The sequence below is a fragment of the Eleutherodactylus coqui genome, chromosome 1, assembly GCF_035609145.1.
Source record: "Eleutherodactylus coqui strain aEleCoq1 chromosome 1, aEleCoq1.hap1, whole genome shotgun sequence".
Taxonomy (NCBI): domain Eukaryota; kingdom Metazoa; phylum Chordata; class Amphibia; order Anura; family Eleutherodactylidae; genus Eleutherodactylus; species Eleutherodactylus coqui.
Window position 1 is genome coordinate 484,997,333 of NC_089837.1, and position 20,384 is coordinate 485,017,716.

At 44.5% G+C, this 20,384-nt stretch overlaps 1 protein-coding gene across 1 annotated transcript in view; it reads left to right on the forward strand.

Annotated features, from left to right (window-relative positions):
• The window catches only part of SUCLA2 (succinate-CoA ligase ADP-forming subunit beta), a 103,003-nt gene that overhangs the window by 24,948 nt on the left and 57,671 nt on the right, over positions 1 to 20,384 (forward strand). Inside the window, exon 2 of the mRNA XM_066586107.1 lies at positions 3,114 to 3,291. Within this exon, the coding sequence (XP_066442204.1) occupies positions 3,114 to 3,291 (178 nt within the window). The remainder of the gene's footprint in view (positions 1 to 3,113; positions 3,292 to 20,384) is intronic.

Consider the following 20,384-nt stretch of genomic DNA (forward strand, 5'->3'; position numbering starts at 1 on the left):
ACTTCAACAATATTCTGGAGAAATCAGCCGTCACAAAGCACGGCTATACTTCACAGTATATACCTTTCCACATATGAGAACATAACACGCTCAATCATAAAGGTAAGTATACGTATCATAAATCTTCCTAACCTCACACTAGTTTTACCTAGGAGCACGTGTCACTGGCGTGTTCCCTCAGACTTAAACAGCCGAGTCCGCCCTCCCGACACATTAACCCTCACAGAATTTGTCTCTTGGTCTTGCATACACAATTTTTAACCGTCTCAGACATAATATACACAGCATACAAAATACCCCTTGAGCAGGTTAAAACGGTGGTCTTTTTTCCGAGTAAGAAAGAACTATATTACCTGCCTTTCATTGATTTATCACTCTGGATCAGGAACAGGCAGAAAAGCAGTCAGAACCCAGATCACATCGGTAGATTTACATAAAGCAATCTTACCGTGTTCTGTAGATTTTCGGGCCCCTGAGTTCTGCGTGCCGTCTGCCGATCTCTGTATTTTTCCAGAATGAAAGAAATCAAAATCTCTTAACTCGGTCCACCCAGGAGACGCCAATTGTGCTGGATTACGGTTTCTCCAGCAGGCTTTTGGGGTATTTTGTCGCTTCCAAATTGAGTATCGTGTGCACACATCATCGAACCAGAATCAGACACCAATGTTGGTCTAAAACTGGGAGAGTCTCTAACATGTGTAGAGGCTCAGGCTTTTTATTATAACACATGACAACCGCCCTTCAATGGGCGTGCAACAGATTACATCAGTAACATATAAGATTCTCATTTGTCGGTTCATATAGAATCCCCCACCTCTCTGCCCACCTCTCTGCCCACCCTCTCTCACGTCCGCCATAGTATGGACTTTGTATTCTTTAGCTGAAGTCATCTCCGTGTAGTGATGACTCATTGTTTACCTAGCTTCAGGATGAGGAGTGGAAGGGGGCTAGACAAACACTCAGTATTAAACACAGGATATAAGGATATACACAGAGACTATGGCCCTTAACTCTTAGAAGCTGGTTGTGCAACTTGTGTAACTTCTATGTACTTAACTAACATTAGATCAGACATCCATTGTCTAGCAAATACTATGATTAGATTGTGTGTGTGTCCTTTAAACTCCTGAGCTAAAAGTCATTACAATAGCAAAATACATTTGGGTTATATTAAACGATAGACATTTTATAAATAATCATCATGTCTATCACAAAAGCCTGTCATATTAGGCAATGTTCACATCTGCTTTGTGGCTTCTTATTTTTATATTTGAATCAGCAACACTGTTCTTAACAGACCCCATTGATTGCAAGTAGAGATGAGCGAGCATTGTCCTTAGCGAGTACCTGCCCGCTCGGAAGAAAAGATTCGGCGTGGGTGAGCGGTGAGTTGCACGAGTGAGCACGGGGGGGGGGGGGGGGGGGGGGGAGAGATCTCCCCTCTGTTCCCCTCGCTCTCCACCCGAATCTTCTCTTCCGAGCGGGCAGCTACTCGCTAAGGACAAGGCTCGCTCAAGTAATTGTCCTTAGTGAGTACGCTCGCTCATCTCTAATTGCAAGCTTTTTTCACCTTGGCAACTCTGTGTGCTGATCGTAAAATCACACCCAAAAAACCCCAGCAAATATCCAACATTTACGGAGTCCCACACATTGTGTGTCCTATTGTTCATGTGAAAATAGATGAGAATAGGATCTGCATTAGAGATGAGCGAACGTACTCGGATAAGCACTACTCGTCCGAGTAATGTGCTTTATTCGAGTACCTCCCCGCTCGTCCTGAAAGATTCGGGGAGCGCCGCTGCTGACAGGTGAGTTGCGGCGGGGAGCAGGGGAGAGCGGGCGGGAGAGAAGGAGAGAGAGATCTCCCCTCCGTTCCTCCCCGCTCTCCCCTGCAGCTCCCCGCTCCGCAGCGCGTCCCGAATCTTTCAGGACGAGCGGGGAGGTACTCGGATAAGGCACATTACTCGGACGAGTAGTGCTTATCCGAGTACGTTCGCTCATCTCTAATCTGCATTTTTTATCATTCTGTGTGAAAAATGGTATTTCTGTATAGCCTCTGCCTATAATGGGTTGTGTGCTGTGTAAATCTAGTCTATTGTAGACTTGGATAGGGCATGAACTGAAACTACGCTTGTGTGAATAGGCCCTTATAATGGGGGTTCTTTTGGTTCTGCTGAGGTGTCTGTGTCCTGGGGGGAGAAGTAATACCATTCTCCTCAAAAACTATGATATATAAAACGAAGGATTGTAATGAAGCTTTTGACGCATAAGTGACCTTAGCGAAGTGGACCACCTATGGTAAATAAATGGTCAACTAACACTCCTCTCTCCCGACTCCCTGCGGTGTCCAGCGCCGTCTCGCTGAGGCAACTTTCTAGCATAATGCTTACGGGCTGCAGCAGCCTTTGCACAGGTCATCACAGGCTACTGCAGCCAATGACAGAGCTCAGTGATTGCGCAGATATGGGTTAAAAGGGATTGGTCAGAGTGGTTTCTATATTCATAAAGCTTAATAGCCCCAGATTCCTCAAAACCAGAAAAAGCTGTCAGAAAAATGCAACATTCTTGGAGTTATTGCACAATGTCTTTACTAGTCCTTGCAATAGGCAAAGCAGAACTTTGCAACATTGTTTGGAAACTGTTCACCACAAGTGCAGGAAGGAATGTCCGTGTCTTCTATGTGCTCATCAAATGCAATACATTTGTGGGGTCCTCCTTTTTAGTGTGTGTATATGTGTGTGTATATATATATATATATATATATTTTTTTTTTTTTTCCTTTCTATATTAAATGCTGCTTTTTATGTATTGGTAATGTTATGTCATAGGCATAAAAGAAAGTGTCAGGTGTGAAACATCATGATACACTGGAAGATCTAGCACCCCGTTGCGATCTCCTTAGTGCCGTTGCTAGAGCTTTTATGTGCAATGACTGTATACTGCTCACTCAGGACACATCGTACGGTTGCCCCAGGACAGCAGCTGGGCTAGAATATGGCAAACTTGAGGGTTTTCACAGATTTATTTCCCCTTTCAATGATGTGTTCTTCGAAACCGCTTTTCACATCTTGATTTTGCTAGGAATCTTGAATCTACTTCTTCTCTTCCTTCAGGTTCTCGGCGGATTCCCCGGTGTGTTCAGCTCCCATGGAGTACAAGCACAACAACACAGGAACTTGTCGCTGCACGAGTATCTTAGCATGGGACTTCTTAAAGATGCGGGCATCGCCACACCAAAGGGTTTCGTAGCACAGACGCCGGAAGAAGCTTATACAGTAGCTAAAGAGATCGGTACGACTATTGGTGTTTTTGGTTTACGTTTTTACAAGATAACTCGGGTTTAACAAGCAGTCCTTCAGTTCCAATATGTCAAAGTGTGAGACTGTGGGCTTATCGGTCACTGAGCAAAATTGGTGTCAGCACTTAAACTGTAACATTTTTTTAAACCTTTTTTTGGCAGTGCAATTAACCCCTTAATGACATGGCCTATTTTGGCGTTGAGGACCAAGCGATTTTTTGGTATTTTTCCATCTCCATTTTTCAAAAGCCATAACTTTTTTATTTTTCCGTGGACGCGGCCGTGTAAGGGCTTGTTTTTTGCGTGGCGATCTGTAGTTTTTATCGGTGCCACTTTTGGGTATATAGACAATATCGTAAATTTTTTTTTTTTTTTTTTTTAATGATAACAGGGAGAGAAAACGCATCAATTCTGCCATAGATTTTTTTTTTTTTTACAGCGTTAATCATGCAGCATAAATGACACACTAAAATTTTTCTGCGGGTCGGTATGGTAACAACGATACCAAAATTGTAATATTTTTTTTAGGTTTTTACACTTTTTTGCAATAAAACCCCCTTTTTTTGGAAATCTTTTTTTTTTTCTCTATAGCTGCATTCAAAGTCCTGTAACTTTTTTATTTTTCTATGTACGGAGCTCTATGAGGGCTTATTTTTTGCAAGACGAGCTGTAGTTTTTATTGGTACCATTTTGGGAAATGTACGGCTTTTTTGATCACTTTTATTGCATTTTTTGTGAGGCAAAATGCTAAATATTAGCATTTTGCCTCTGTTTTTTAGCGGTTTTTTTTACGCTTTTTGTCGTACAAAATAAAAAGCGTGTTCAACTTTTTGTACACGTCGTTACGGACGCGTCAATACCCAATATGTGGGGTTTTAGTTTTTTTTCCCTTTTTTTATGCTAATATTAGAAAAAGCATAAAAAAGGGGTTTTTTACATTTTTTTTTTTACATTTTTATTTTTTTTACACTTTTCTTTTCTTTTTTTTAATACTATTTGAGTCCCTCTGAGGGACTTACATCACTGTGCCTATGATCGCTGTCATAAGGCATGGCAGAGCTACTGCTCTGCCATGCCTTATCGCTTGTACAGCGATAATAGGCACAGGCAATACAGGACGCCAGTGTCTGGCGTCCTGTTGCCATGGTGACAGGCCGGGCTCTCGCGATAACATCGCGAGTTCCGGCCGGAGACACACAGGGATCGCGATCCCTCTGTGAACTCTTTCCCTGCCGCGATCTACTTAGATCGCGGCAGGGAAGGGGTTAACAGCGGCGGGCGCATCTCCGATGCCCCCCCGCTGTTGGAGCGGGACGCCGGCTGTGACTGACAGCCGGCTCCCGCTGCGGGATAGCGCGGGATCACATGTGATCCCGTGCTATCTCCAGGACGTACCAGGTACGTCATGTTGCGGGAAGTACCAGGCTGCCATGACGTACCAGGTACGTCCAGGAGCGGGAAGGGGTTAAAGGGGTTTCCCAGGCAGTCCTGGAATACACTGGGATCAGAGCGGAAGACGCTGCTCTGACTCCTGTGTAGTGGCCGGCGCTAGGAATTGCAAGAGCAACTCCTATATATTTCAATGAGAGCTGTTCATGCAATTACGAGCCTCGGCCACTGCACAGGTTGGAACAGCGGCATCTGCTCCAAACCCCAGTGTATCCCAGAACTGACATTGGGCACTGCCTCGAAAACACCTAAAATGCCATTGGCTTTATATAAAAAAATAAACATTTATTCACATTGTAGAATAAATAGGCTGCACTCACCGAAATAAAATCTCCAGCAATTCTTGATTTTATTCCTGCAGCTTTTGTATCAGGATACCAAATAAAGTACGCCGTAACGTACAGATGACTGATTTTGTTTCGGTGAGTGCCGCCTATTCATTCTACAATGTGGATAATTGAAGAGTTCTATCTCTGTGGCTGAGCACCATCCTTTATCACACAGACCCACAGACAGAATTTTATTCACTATTGAGTGCCATCTGCCTTTCTTTCATTTTGGATTTACTTTTTCATCATAAATACAAAATTAAGCAACTTTCTAAACTTTTTTTTTTTTAACTCGTTTTATTGAAAACATTGTATTTTGTACATCAACTGAATAAAAAAACTTTTGGTTACATCATTAGCTCATTACATTCCTAACAAGTGTTTTAGTACATTCTATTGACATATTCCTTTGTTACATTTTCCCCTGGTAATATAGTTTCTTTGTGGTGTCGGCGGAGGGTGTGTTCCTTTGTTGGCTCTACTAAGTGTTTCTAGGCGTCACTGTTCTCAGCAAGTTATGGAACTGGTTCTGTGTGTACACCGTACTTGATGACCCACACCATCTTTCCCACACTTTATCGAATTTTTCAGGGCATTTTCTATTTTTATATACCATTTTTTCATATGGCAGAACGGCGTTGATAATGCTCTGCCACTTTGTGAGTGTCGGGGGGCGCCTGTCCATCCAGCGTAAGGCTATTACCTTCCGGGCGTAAAATAGAACCTTTGTAAGAAATATTTTGTCATGGTACTGCCATTGTTCTTCGTCTAAGATCCCCAACAGGCATACCGCAGGGTCGTGTGGTACTGGTATTCCCAATATTTGTGTTAGAAACTCTATGATCTCTCTCCAGTATGTCTGAATATCTACGCAATTCCATATTAAATGGTTAAAGTTTGCATTGGGCATTCCACATCGGTGACAGCGGTTGGTGGTTATCCGATTCATTTTATGAAGTCTGCTCGGTGTTAGATAACACTGATGTAAGATATATAGTTGTGTTAGTTTGTTGTTTGCCGCCGGTGATACTGTGGTGTATATGGACATGGCCGTTTCCCAATCCTCACTAGTGAGGGTGGGAATAAGTTCTCTCCATCTCTGCATTACTGTCATTGGTATGTCGGGAATTTTAGCGTGCAGTAGATGGGTATACAGCACTGAAATCAGACCTTTGGGTCCTTGTGTTCGCAGTATACCTATTAATGGATACTGAGAAAATATTTGTCTAGGTCCTGGAAACTGTGCGGTCAGTGCATGTCGGAGTTGCAAGTATCTAAAAAATCCCGCCCTTGGGATCTGGTACAGCTCTTGCATTTGTTCAAAGGAAACCAGCGTTTGGTCCCTATAAACATGCTCTAGTGTGGTGACTCCTGAGTTTATCCAGAATTGTTTACCTGGCAGATTCATCAAGTGTGGTAATGCCCTGTTGTCCCACAGGGGAGTCTCCAAGGGGGTGTTCTCTTGTCTTGTTAGTGATTTGCATATCTGCCACACGTTCACTGCCAGTCTGTGGACCGGCAGCATTTGTTTGGTTACCAATCTTGGTTTTTCCAGGAGAATCCACAACGAAGTCTCCTCGAGGAAGTACATGAGATGGTGCTCGGAGTTAGGGAGAGGCGCACCCGACAGCCAATGACGGAGATACCTGACCTGTCCCGCCAAATAATATAGTTTAAAATCTGGTAACGCCATACCTGCAATTTCTTTAGGGCGTTGTAGGGTATCCAGTCGTAGTTTGGCTCTAGAGTTTCCCCATATGAATGACGTTATTAATGAGTTAGTTTTTTTAAAGAATTTCTGTGGTATAGTTGTTTCTGTATGCTCTAGGCAATATAGGTATTTAGGGAGTATTATCATTTTTATGAGGTTTATTCTGCCTGCTACAGATAGTGGTAGGGTGCTCCAGCTTTTCAACTTTTGCTGCAGAGTTGTCAGTAGGGGAGCAATATTTAACTCGAGGCTCTGGGTGTGTTCTCTGGTGATATGTATACCAAGATACTTAAATCTGGGAGTGATTTGTAAGTTACAAAATACATCCCCCGTCTGCCATCCCTCTGATCTTAGGGGCATGAAAGCGGATTTTTGCCAGTTAATGCATAGGCCTGAAAAAATTCCAAACCTGTCTATTAGAGATATGGCCAGTGGTAGGGTATTTCTAGGATCTGACATATACAATATTATGTCGTCCGCATACAAGCCTATTCTATCCTCTCTGGGTCCGATCTGAACGCCTTTGTATGAGTTGTGTTGTCGAATTCTCAGGGCTAGGGGTTCGATTGCAATTGCAAATAAAAGGGGGGAAAGTGGGCATCCCTGTCGTGTCCCCCTGTGTAGTGGGAAGGAAGTGGAGACCAGGCCGTTTACCGTTACCCTAGCGGTCGGGGCTTTATACAGGATAGAAACCCATTTTATAAACGTTTCTCCAAACCCGAATTTACGCAGCACCTCTATCAGGTACTGCCACTCGACGGAGTCGAACGCTTTAGCCGCGTCTAGTGAGGCCAGGGCCCAGTCTGATCTCCATCTCCACCCCACCTGTGTGATTACCTGTGTTCTTCTGATATTGTCCGATGTCGATTTACCCGGGATAAAGCCGGATTGGTCCGGGTGTATAATTTTCCCTATTATTTGGTTTAGTCGGGTCGCTAGTATTTTAGTAAGGATTTTATAGTCCGTGTTTAATAGAGAGATCGGCCTATACGAGCCGCACTCCTCTGGGTTTTTGTCTGGTTTAAGTATGAGGACTATGTTGGCCTCTAGCATCGACTCTGGGAGGTGACACTTATCAAGGATGTATTTGTATAGGGTAAACAAGTGTGGGATTATTTCTTTTTTGTACTGTTGGTAGATTTCCACTGGTAGCCCGTCCACTCCCGAGGTTTTGTTTTTAGCCATCTCATTTATTGCTTCTTCAACCTCTTCCACTGTAATGGGAGAGTCAAGTAGGGACTTATAATCGTCTTGTATTTCTGGAAATATTATGTCATTTAAGTAGGTCTCTAGTTCTGCCGGTGTGTAATTTACCCTTGATTGGTATAAGTCATTGTAGAATTGCTGAAATCTATCTAGGATTTCTTTCGGGTCTGTAAGCATTACTTCCTCGGTTGATTTAACTCGCAGTATGGTTGGGGGGGCGGTTTCCTGTCTCGCCATATAAGCAAGTAGTTTACTGGATTGGTTTCCTTGTTCAAAAAAGGACTGTCGGGTAAAGAAAAGATTCCTCTGGGCTTTCTCTTTCAGGTATAGTAAGTAGTCTCTGCCTGTCTGAAGCCATTTATCTCTTTTAGTGTCTATAGGGTCAGCTATAAAATCTCTTTCTAGTTGTTGGCATTGCTCTGCTAAAAGTTCACCCTCCCGCGCCGTGGCTCTTTTGACAAATGAAATTGAGGACCTTAAACAGCCTCTAAGGTATGATTTAAATGCCTCCCATACTAGATTTGTATCTCCATGCGTCTCATGTGCCTCATAGTATATTTGGATCTGGTCCGGTATGCGGTCATTAGGTCCAAATAATGAAAGCCAGAATGGGTGCACCCTTGGTCTCTTGATTGTGATTGGGCCTGGGTTTTTAAGGGTCATACGTATTGGCGAGTGGTCTGAGATACCTCGAGGTAGGAACTCTATTGAGTCTATTTTAGGGAATAGTGAAGGGGATCCGAATATATAGTCTATTCGACTGAGAGCGTGGTTGTGGGCTGCATGGCAGGTATACTCTTTTTGCTGCGGATGAAATGTTCGCTATAGGTCTAGCCAACCCGTTACCGAGATAATAGAGGCCAGGCGAGTCTTGTTCGCATCTCCCTCCCCCCGAGCACCACCCCCAAATCTATCCAAGGTGGGATCCATCACCATGTTCATATCCTCCATACAGACGACTGTTGCGTCTGGAGAGAATGATGCAAATTGAATGCCGTCTGCTAGGATGGTTGTTGTCGCCGGTGGCGGGTTATAGCAACATAGTAGGACATATGGGTCATTGTTGATTTTAGCTGTTACAAAAATATATCTGCCCTCTGTGTCTCTCCTAATCTGTTCCACCTCCCATCTAAGTGTTCTTCTTATTAGTAGAGACACCCCCCTGGAGTATGATGTGTGGTATACATGCGCGGACCATTGTACCCATGGCTTCAGCAAGACTTTTGTGGTTTCAGGTGTAAGGTGGGTCTCCTGCAAGCACAGGACATGTGGTCGCCAGGAGCGCAGCAACGTATTTATCGCCGCTCGCTTCCTGGCAGACCCCATGCCCCTGACGTTCCAGGATACAAAGACTATCTCCGCCATGGGCTAAGAGATGCAATAATATGGGATACAATTTCCCATGTTATTCTGCCCGTCAGGCGACCCCCCCCCCCCCCCCCTGACACTCCATTACATTTTTATCATATATCATGTAACAGTACTTCAGCACATTCTCAATATCATCATAGAGCACTTGATGCATACAACTTAAAAACATTTTGATAAACTACTATCAACTGTAACTCTCAATCAACTTGTAATTAAACAGATTTTAAGATTATCTTCTCTGTCACATACATATTCGTGGCAACCTGTATTTAGGGGGTACCTACATAGTATAGCTTACTACAAGACTATACTTGTGGTATTGTTGTGTTGTTAAATCAGTTGTGTGGACCGGCATTGGTTTGGCTGTCATTTTCTGGGTGGGTCCCCTTGAGGATGCTATTCTGGGTCAGGGGACCCTCAGGATATCCTCAGGATGAAGGTTTTTGCCGGTAAGTGGAGGAGCGCTCCTCACATGCGACCGGTCAGTTCAGCTGCTTGGCCACGCCCCGCAACTTTCTAAACTTCAATGAAAATGTCGTACTATTTTGCATTTTCATATGACTGACTGCTTTTTCTCATATAGACTTTTACTGCACTCTGTTCCTGGCTGTGTTTGCTCCTTCTCCATCTTCTCATTTCACTCCCCTTTCCGTCCATTTAAACATAGCAGCAGGGAGACGAAGGAGGATGTGCAGAAAAGCATCCAAGTCTTCAGGGAGGGCAGATCACACAAACTAAACTGTATCCATGATGATAAGTAAAGCATGTGGTAGGGTAGGGGGAATCTCATATAATGGGTCCGATTTATGGAAACTAGAAATAATTCTGTTGCTCATTTCAACCAATCACAGGTCAGCTTTCATTTTGTAAGGGCACGAAGTATTAAAAGCTGTGCTGTGATTGGTTGCTATTAAAAACTCCTGAAACGAGCTTGACTAAAGTTGTCCCCCCCCCCCTCTTTATAAATTTATTAAAGGCTTTTTTTTTTTTTTTTTTGCATGTAATCAAATTTGTCTTTTCTTTACTCCATCATTTTCCTGAGTATAAAAAGAATGACCCAAGAACAGCATACATATAAAGTCTTATAGTACGTTAAAAACGGCATTAATGTTGGAGCATTGTTGAAGGGCCCTTTTAGATGGGATGATTGCCAGGCGCTTAAGCACCTGACAGTTATCCTGGCGATTATCGCTCCTGTGCTTTCAGACCAGGGTGAATTGCTCAGTGAATGGAGGCAGAGTGGGCTGGAGATCGCTTCTGGCTGCCTACCTCCCTTCGTAGTAAACAGGCAGTTGTTCATAGATAAACTAGTAATTAGGAAATTATAGTATCAGTGTTTCTGGTGGCACAATGCGCCACACAGCTCTGCCACATGCACGTCACACACACAGCTCTGCCACATGCACGTCACACACACAGCTCTGCCACATGCACGTCACACACACAGCTCTGCCACATGCACGTCACACACACAGCTCTGCCACATGCACGTCACACACACAGCTCTGCCACATGCACGTCACACACACAGCTCTGCCACATGCACGTCACACACACAGCTCTGCCACATGCACGTCACACACACACAGTTCTGCTACGTAGCTTTCTCATATGAGCTGCATGTGTTTTAAGAACTTCAGCTGGTGGCTGAGGTGACATCGTTGCTTGTCATTGTGACAGGTAAGCTGCAATAGCTGTACTGCGTTGTTGAACACTCTGTGGTGACATGTTTGCACGACAGCGACGGTTTGTTCCAACACTGGACAATGATTGGCGATTTAGATGAAGGCTGGACTGGTGTTGGCGGCATTAGCACTTGAGATGACATGATATAACGTTCTGGAGATGTGAAGATAGTGGTGAAGGACATGCACAAATTGGACGGACAAGTGGTCGTTAGTAGTTTGACGGCCTGTTTACACGGGCCGATCGTTGTTTGTTTTTTTTCCACAGGCCTCTTTCACACTGGCTACAAAATCGCAAGATTTTGTAGAGATGTGACATCGCTACAAAATGCAGGTATGTGAAGCCCATGGTTTCCAGTGGGTTTTTTCACATGAGATGTTTTGTAACCTGATAGAACCCATTGGAAACCCTGGGCTTCACATACATGCGTTTTATAGTGATGTCACATCGCTACAAAATCTTGCGATTTTGTAGCCCATATGAAAGAGGCCTAAAGTGAACGAATGATAAGCAACCCAATATTGTTTGTCATTCAGTCGCTGGCAGTGTTTACATGGAATGATTACTTCAGTTTTGCACGATCTAGCGAGAAACTAAACAATAACCGTTCCACTTACTATTCGTCTCGTTGAGCACGTTGCTGAAGTCTTGGACGCATCTCGTCACCTTCCTTTGTCTTTGCTGCAGGCTGACTACGTTCCAGACCTAAAGATGTTTAATATGGACTTTGGAAAAGGAAAGCTTGTGTAGCTCAATCATTTATACTCGTTCATTGCTGCTAATCTTTTTAAGGAGATTGTGCATGTTTAAAGGGAAACTGTCACCATCTTTTTCAGCTACCTCTGACAGTAGCATAAGGTAGTGACAAGCACGCTAATTACTGTTGTATCTGTGCAGTCGTTTGGGAGAAACTTGCATTTTATTAGTAGCAGCCAGCCACACAGAACTAGTCAAACTACTAACGATTACTTAGTATGTGAGTGCTTCTCATGCTCCGCCTCCTGGTGATATCAAAGGTCCTACAGTGTATATAAAACACAGAGCCTGACCAACATAAGAACAGCACAGTTAGAGTTCTTGGAAGGGGAGGACAAACATAACAAAATGAGAATACAACTAAATTATCTCAGACACAACTCAGCGGTCCTGACAGAAGACACTGACCTACCAACACCACAGAGATCCAGTGAGCTAAAGGACCCGTGATGATGCTGCTGTGGGGGGAGCCCAGGCTGTGGGGGGAGCCCAGGCTGTGTTTGTCTTGTGTGGGGATTACGATGGATGTAGCAGAGCTGTGTGTGATGTGTGTGTGTGTGTGTGTGTGTGTGTCAAGATGTAGTAAAGCTGTGTATGTCATGTGCTGTTGTGTAGGGTCAGGATGAATGTAGTAGAGCAGTGTGTATGATGTGTTAGGATCATAATGGATGTATCCTATAGCAGAGCTGTGTGTGTAATGTGTGGGAATCGGGATGGATGTAGTAGAGCTGTGTATGAGATGTGTGGGGATCGTAATGGATATACCATGTAGCACAGCTGTGTGACGCATTGCACCACCAGAAACACTGGTATTATAATTTCTAATAATTATTAGTCCTGCATATTCATAAGCTTCAGCTAGCCCCACCCGCCTCACCCTACAGTCACTGAGTGACAGCTATCTCACTATGCACAGTAATAGGCAGAGAGCAGTCAATCAGTGACTGAAGGGTGGGTTGGGTGAAGCTAGACTACAGCTTATTAATAGTAAGGACTACTTCCTGTAATCCTACTAATAAAATGTCAGTTTCTCCCAAACTACCACAAAGATACAACAGCAGACACATCACTGTAATAATGTGCCTGTCACTATTTTATGCTGCCCTCAGAGAGGTTTTTCAAAAGGTGGTGACAGTCTCTTTAACCCCCTTAGTGACGACCCCATTGACCTTTTACGACCTGGCTTTGTGGGCTTTTATCCTCAGGGACGTTAAAAAAATGCAACCCCCTGAGGATTAAAGCAGCGGGGCCGGTGGGCGCGACAACTCCCTGCTGACGGCTACTGGAGGTAGCCGAGAACCTAGGGCTGTCATGGGCCGCAGGGATCCCACCTCAGTAATGCGATCGGCGAGATCCAATGGATCCATGAAGCACTCATTCTTATTGGCTCAGCCGCAGCGCTGGTGAACCAGTCACTGCAGTGCTCATTAAACCAATACCATTGCATTTAATGGCTATGATTGGTTTATCGAGCGCTGCAGTGATTGGCTAAGCCCCTCCGTTCGAGAACCAGAGTCAGCGCTTTCTGGGGGCGGGATTTATGAACCCCCTCTGACCGGAAAATGGTGAATAAAGGCTACAAACAAGTGTGGCAGAACTGCCGGAGGAGAAGTGCGGCGGAGAGGACAGTGCCAATTAGGTAATGTATTTTTTGTTTTTAAATGTAGCTAGGGCTTATTTTTGGGGTATGGTTTATATTCCAAGCCCCTTGAAAATCTCGGCAAAAGGGCGCTAAAAAAATCGCAATATCGTTGTGAGAAAACACAGCACATATGGATTTGTCATCATTAGGTTCATGCTACCTGAACCATGGCAGTAGGAACCCAGGACCGGGAAGACTGCTGCACCTGTGGGTGTTTTATTCTGCACTGTTTCAAAATGAATACACTTTGTAGTTTGACTTGGAGCTGAGCACGGAGTCACGAAGGTGGGCCGCACCGGCCTCCCTCTGCCTGCTTCATAATGACCTCTCCCTGCCTGTGTATTGGGAGAGAACTGCCCGTTTTCATGCAGCTGGCAGGAAGAGAAGTTGGTCCGGCCTTCCCCGAGTCAAACTGCAAAGTATAATTCTTCCAAAATAACGCAGCGTTTCAGATTAAAACACCCATGGGGCTATAGGCTTACCTGTCCCAGGGTTATGCTGTCCGCGCCTCGGACAGCATGAACCTGATGATTGCATCTCTTGAAAGGAATTGTGGTAAAATCCGCAGGATAGGTGAAAGATGGCTGATTATTGAGAGAACCCAGGAATTGCATATTTATCAACAATGCTGTGGATAGGTGATAAATGTCCACTCTGTCACCATTCCTTTAACATGTCGTAGGTGGTCGCCCACAGGTATTACCTTTTTTAAGAAGTGTTTATGAAAACGCGACCTTTTGGAGTTTAACTGCTTAAGGGCTTATTTAGACGACCATATATCGGCTCGGTTTTCACGCTGAGCCGATATACGGTGTCCTTGTCTGCAGGGGGGGGGGGGGAGATGGAAGAGCCAGGAGCAGGAACTGAGCTCCTGCCCCTTCCCCGCCCCTCGTTACTATTTGCAATGGTAGGCGCGGGACGGGGGCGGAGCTATGCGCCGGTACTTAGCTCCGACCCCGTCTCGCCCCCTCCTATTGCAAGTAGTGGAGAGGGGTGGAGAGAGGGGCGGGAGCTCAGTTCCTGCTACTGGCTCTTCCATCCTCTCCCCCTGCAGACAAGGACACCGTATATCGGCTCGGCGTGAAAACCGAGCCGATATACAGTCGTCTGAAATAGCCCTAAGGACCAGACACTTTTTAGGGATTTTACCCATGTGGTGGTTTAACTGCCCTATATTTTTTTCTTTAGCTACCAAAATTACTTTGCTGCGTTTTTTCCCCTCAGTGACATATAGGGCTATATTTTTAATATCTTTCTCACTGCCTTTTTTTTCCCCCTTTTTTTTTTGTTTGTTTTATTGGAGGTAAAAAGCTAAAAAAATGATTTTTTTTAACATGTATAGTTGTTTCTTTTTAACTAGTATATTTACGCTGAAATAAAATATGGAAATAGATTCCTCTATTTGTTTCGGATGTTTTGATATATAAGATGTATGGTTTGAGGTTACAGGGCGCATACGGTGATGGTTTTGGTTGGCTTTGGGTTATTTTGTTTTTTATGTATATATTTTTATTTTATTCTGTAATTTTGTTTCACTTATGTACGTAATTATTTTTTTGACCTTCCATGTCCCCCATGACGTCATACAAGACTTCATATGTTTGTTTTTTTATTTGTCACTTTTCCATTGTAGCTGGGGCATCCATAGGAGCCACGGTTACAGGGAAAACATCCCCTGTAGTGACAATAGCCACTGGCAAAGCTGATCAGGGTCTGTGGAGACCTTGTAGCTCTGCTGTAGCAGGGAATCCCGTCAGGCACATGACTGCCAGCTCGTGTAGTGGAAGTTATCCTTCAACTTTCACTTTTTAGTACATAGCACTCATTGAGTGCTGTGTACTCAGGAAAGGAGAAGGCAGGAAGGGTTAAAAACCCCTCCTGCCTTCTCCTCCGGCTTATCCGCTTTGAATAACAGCTGACAACCCCACATGCTTCTTATTTATTGTAGAAGCAGAAGCTTTAAACCTCCCCACCGTAATTTTACTATCGGCTGGGTTTAAAGCCCAGGACCAAGCGCCGTAAATTTACTGTGCTTGGTCCTTAATGGGTTAAATACAATGGTTGGTTTTGTTTCTTTTGCACTTTTTCTTGCTTGTGTTTTTTATTGGTTTCTATTTAGGGTTCCTACGCTTCTTAGCTTGTCGCTCCTATAGTAACCTTCTATAGTGTTTTATGTGCTTTTAGTGCAACGTGAGAAGCCTTCCACTCTGGAAAAACGCCACTGCAGTCTTTGCACTTAAGGAGTGGATCCAAAGAAATGGGAAACACAGAGGAGGGGCTTCCCCCTCCCTTCTGGCTTCACTTCTGATTCGGCTTAATAAATAAATAAAACTTCAGTGGTATTTTTTCCAACAACATAATGTGGACCAACCCTGGAGCATGCTGGGAGTGTTGTATACCTGCCCAGGAAGTACATGTATGGCACAGGGTTTAAGCTCGTGTTCTTTCAATCAAACAGGTCTGGTTGTCAGATGTCCGACACTGCCAGGAACTGAGGAAGAAGACAAAAGCGGTTTTAACGACTGTTGCCTTCTCCTTTTACAAGCTATATAGCACTTGCGTAGCAGACCCCTGACCAGCTCCGACAGGGACTACCGTTATACAAGGGGGCATGTTTTTCCATCCTGTCTGGGTTCTCTACTTACAGTACAAAAGTGTGAAATAATAATAAAAAAAAGTCTTAAATGACGTCATTGGGACATAGATGTTTGCGAAAAAAAAGTTACAAAAATAAGTAAGAAGAAAGAATTAAAAGAAGAAAATGGATGTACAGATGGTCCCCTACTTGCGAACGTTCGAGTTACGAACTTCGCTACATACAAACATAATTGTCCAGTAGTACGATGTAATGCTATACTGTGCAGCGATTGGACAGGCATTCTATCAAGCCATGCCATGATCTTATTGCGGGGGTGGTTGGGGTGGATGGGAGGGGGGGGGGGGGGGCAGTTTAACACTTGCTACGAGCAATACATTACGACATGAAAGGTTTAACATCTCCGATGAGCGCCGCAGCTTATTGGAGCTGTTGCAGGCGGTTGTCAGCTGTAAGAAACAGCCTGCACCTGCATTGTATGGAGTGGAATCTCCCTTGGACATACGAACAAATGCACTTACGAACAGCTTCCTGGAGCGGAATGTGTTCATAAGTAGGGGACTTCCTGTATAAGAAAAAAACAAACAAAAAAAGCGACCTACCGCCGATGGTAAACTAAATTGTCGCCATATCCACCCTGTAATTTGAGACTATGCAAATATATCAAAACTTCCCAAACAACACTGCGAACCCATCTCTGCACTTTTATTTTAACCTAAACATAATACAAAGAACTATGAATTTAAAACCTTTTACTTTTTGTACATATTACTTCTAGTAAAATAAAAAAATGGGAAACAAATTATGTAAAAAAGGGATTTAAAAATGGCAAAAATAATTTTGGTGGGCCAGGAAAAAAAAAATAGGGCTATAAAACCCACCACATGGGTAAAGTGTATGTAATCCATAAGGACCGAAACACCCTGGTCTTAGGGGTTATCTGGGATCTCAATATTAATAACTTGTCATAAAATAATAGACCATCAATATCAGATCGGTGGGGAACTTACTCTTGTTTTACCTGCTCATCACTTGTTTGCAGGCAGAGCTCGGGCGAGTACTGGGAGTACACCCGCTGCCGGATACCTAGTAGTGGCCATGCTGAGGGTTGCAGCTTTGTATTAATTTGAAAATTTACCCCATCTGGACTTAAAGGAGATGTCCCAAGGCAGCAAGTGGGTCTATACACTTCTGTATGGCCATAATAATGCACTTTGTAATGTACATTGTGCATTAATTATGAGCCATACAGAAGTTATAAAAAGTTTTATACTTACCTGCTCCGTTGCTAGCGTCCTCGTCTCCATGGTGCCGACTAATTTTCGCCCTCCGATGGCCAAATTAGCCGCGCTTGCGCAGTCCGGGTCTTCTGCTTTCTTCTATGGAGCCGCTCGTGCCAGAGAGCGGCTCCGTGTAGCTCCGCCCCGTCACGTGCCGATTCCAGCCAATCAGGAGGCTGGAATCGGCAGTGGACCGCACAGAAGCCCTGCGGTCCACGAAGGTAGAAGATCCCGGCGGCCATCTTCAGCGGTAAGTATTGAAGTCACCGGACCGCCGGGATTCAGGTAAGCGCTGTGCGGGTGGTTTTTTTAACCCCTGCATCGGGGTTGTCTCGCGCCGAACGGGGGGGTGGTTTAAAAAAAAAAAAAACCCGTTTCGGCGCGGGACATCTCCTTTAAGTTCAACTTTCCAGCGTAGTCACAAGAAGCCATAACAGGAGATCCTTAATACACTCATATGAAGGCCGCTTTGGAGTAGGTCAGCCCGATCACAGAGTAATAGGCTCAGACTCACAGCTACGTAGATCCCTATGATGCTGGGAGTTCGGTCCAGTAGTCCCATGACTGGGACACTAGTCCATAATACGAGCACAAACCTGCACCTGTAATAGGCCCGTGGGAAAGCAGACTTTTTCTCCATTAACCAATTCAGCTTTATTGGAAGCGGTGTGTGTGCACAGGGAACGTCAAGTTGATGGCAAATATTGCACAAAATGCAATGTGTGATAAAGCAATTAACAAGGAAACGGCTGCTTGCATTTAATCCGGTATTACAATTCAGGTACCTTTTACATGGGTAAACTGTCAGATGTGTACGCGCCCAACCGTGTCCAAGTCGCTATCGCTCCAAATCAGTGAATGGAGGCGGAGCATGCTAGAGATCTCCTCCGGTGGCCCACCTCCATTCACAGTAAACCCGCAGTCGTTTATAGATGAGCGACTGCTACACGGGCCGATAATTACTTGGTTTTTAGGTAAGCTAAAAACAAAGTGGTAAGTGAGTGACTTGCCAAAAATGGGTGTTTCTAGCACAATAAAGGAGAGTGCTGTCACTGCATTCAGTCGGCGCAAGATGTCATCATGGCTCGTCCCCGGGACTCGATGCTCGGCTCTAAGCCAAGCTTCAAAGTGTATTTATGCCGAAATGCTGCTGCATCTCAGAATAAAACCGTCACAAGGGTAATGGGTATCTCTGCTAGGGTCAGAATACCCGTGTTTCAGACAGCATGAATCTAATGATAGAACGGAGACGGCAGGGAATTGAATGACCTAAATTGAGGGGGATCTTCCATCCCAGAGGATTGTAGCTATCTATCACAGATTGTTAGAACCATGAAGACGATGCTCCCACAAATTTACTACTATTTCTTATGTGGTAATGCATTGTGCATAGCCAGTCTTAGACTGAGGAAAAGGCCAAGCCAGCCATTGGTGGACTACCGCCAGTGTATAGAAAATGGCTCTTCCATCAAAAAGGTATTGGAGTAACAAGAACCCATTTAATCATTCAGCAAGTTAAAAAACCTGTTCCCAAAAACCTTTTGGGCAGAACCAGATGAGGTGAAAGAAGGTTCCAGGTGTGAGGTGACAGGGGAAATCTATTCAACCCAGTGATAGAATAGTCGGTGTGAAAGTGGCCTTGGGCGTCATGTCCATAGGCAAGAGAACAGTACTTACCTGTCTGGACCCTCTGTGTGGCTGTGCAGGTCCCTCCATCTTCTCCACTGTGGATGTGGACAGGTGCGCCGTTGAGTTTTTTTTTTTTTTGTTTTTTTTAAAAATCTCCTGCTTCCCTGTTGGATTCGCGGCACGTCCGCAGTGTCAGCTGCGGGTGTGCCGCGAATTGGACAGCTTCCAAGGACTACAGTGGAAGCTGTCCGTGCAGGACCCGCCGAAAAATGGAGCATGCTGCAAATTTTTTTGGGGGGGGGTTTCTTTGCTGTGTGTGGGGTCCGCAAATGGAAAAAAATGACATCCGCAAGTATTTAATTATGTGCGGATGCCCAATGCTTCTCCATAGGTCGATTGAACTGCAGATTGCACGTGCGGGTGACATGTACAGATTCCGCAGTTCAATTATGCCTGTGGACAGGAGGCCGTAGAGTTTTGCACCACCTGCATAGCCATAGGGTGGGCAACACTATTTAGGAAAATGTGATCAGCATGTGCACTTCAGCTGAGTAACGCCTGTGAACGAGCCAATCGGTGGGTGCGGAGGTCCTGAAGTGTATGTACGGATTGTTGGTTTAGTGGAGCCGTTCTGTGATGCAGTACGACCCATGTAGTATACTGCTCTCTAGCTGTACATACTTACCTCTCTACCTGTGCCAGGACAAGCTGCTGGTTGGGACACCAGATGGTGGTGGCTTTATTTTCCTATTGCTTGTTTTTATTTAAACGTAATCATTTTTTTAAATTACAATTTTGGATTGACATTTTTGAGGTTTGGCGCCAATTACTATTTTCACATAGTTATGGTCTCAAAATTATTTTTCTGCTTATAATGATTGTCCTGGAACAAATTAAAGGGGTTCTCCAGTTAGACAATTGATGATCAATACTCAAGGCCATTGTACATAGTGCGATTATCGTGCAAACCACTTGTTAGATCGATGCAAAGTTGTGCAGTGTATACGCATGCAGTGAAAGAATGATCAGCGATTCCTTCCCCGCACACTGATCGGAGTTTTCATGCAGACTATAAAATAATTGCTGTTCTGCCGCTTCATTTGCTAGTTCATCTAGGAACTACTGCCCATTTACTGTGAATGGAGGCGGGTGGGTCAGAAGATCTCTGGCCTGATCCACCTCTATTCACTGAACGATGAAGGCTCCTGCACAGGAGCAATCCTTACTGGGACAGCTGTGGGGCACTTCAGTGTCTGATAGTCCAGTGTAAAAGGGGCTTTAGAACAAGCCATCAATAGTAGATTGATGTTCCACTACCCGGGACTCCCGCTGATGAGTTGTTGACCGGACCAGGGTGTGCATTCATGCAGCTTTCGCTGCAGTGGCCGGGCTCGGTATTATAGGCATAGTTTCCATTCACTTCACTGCAAA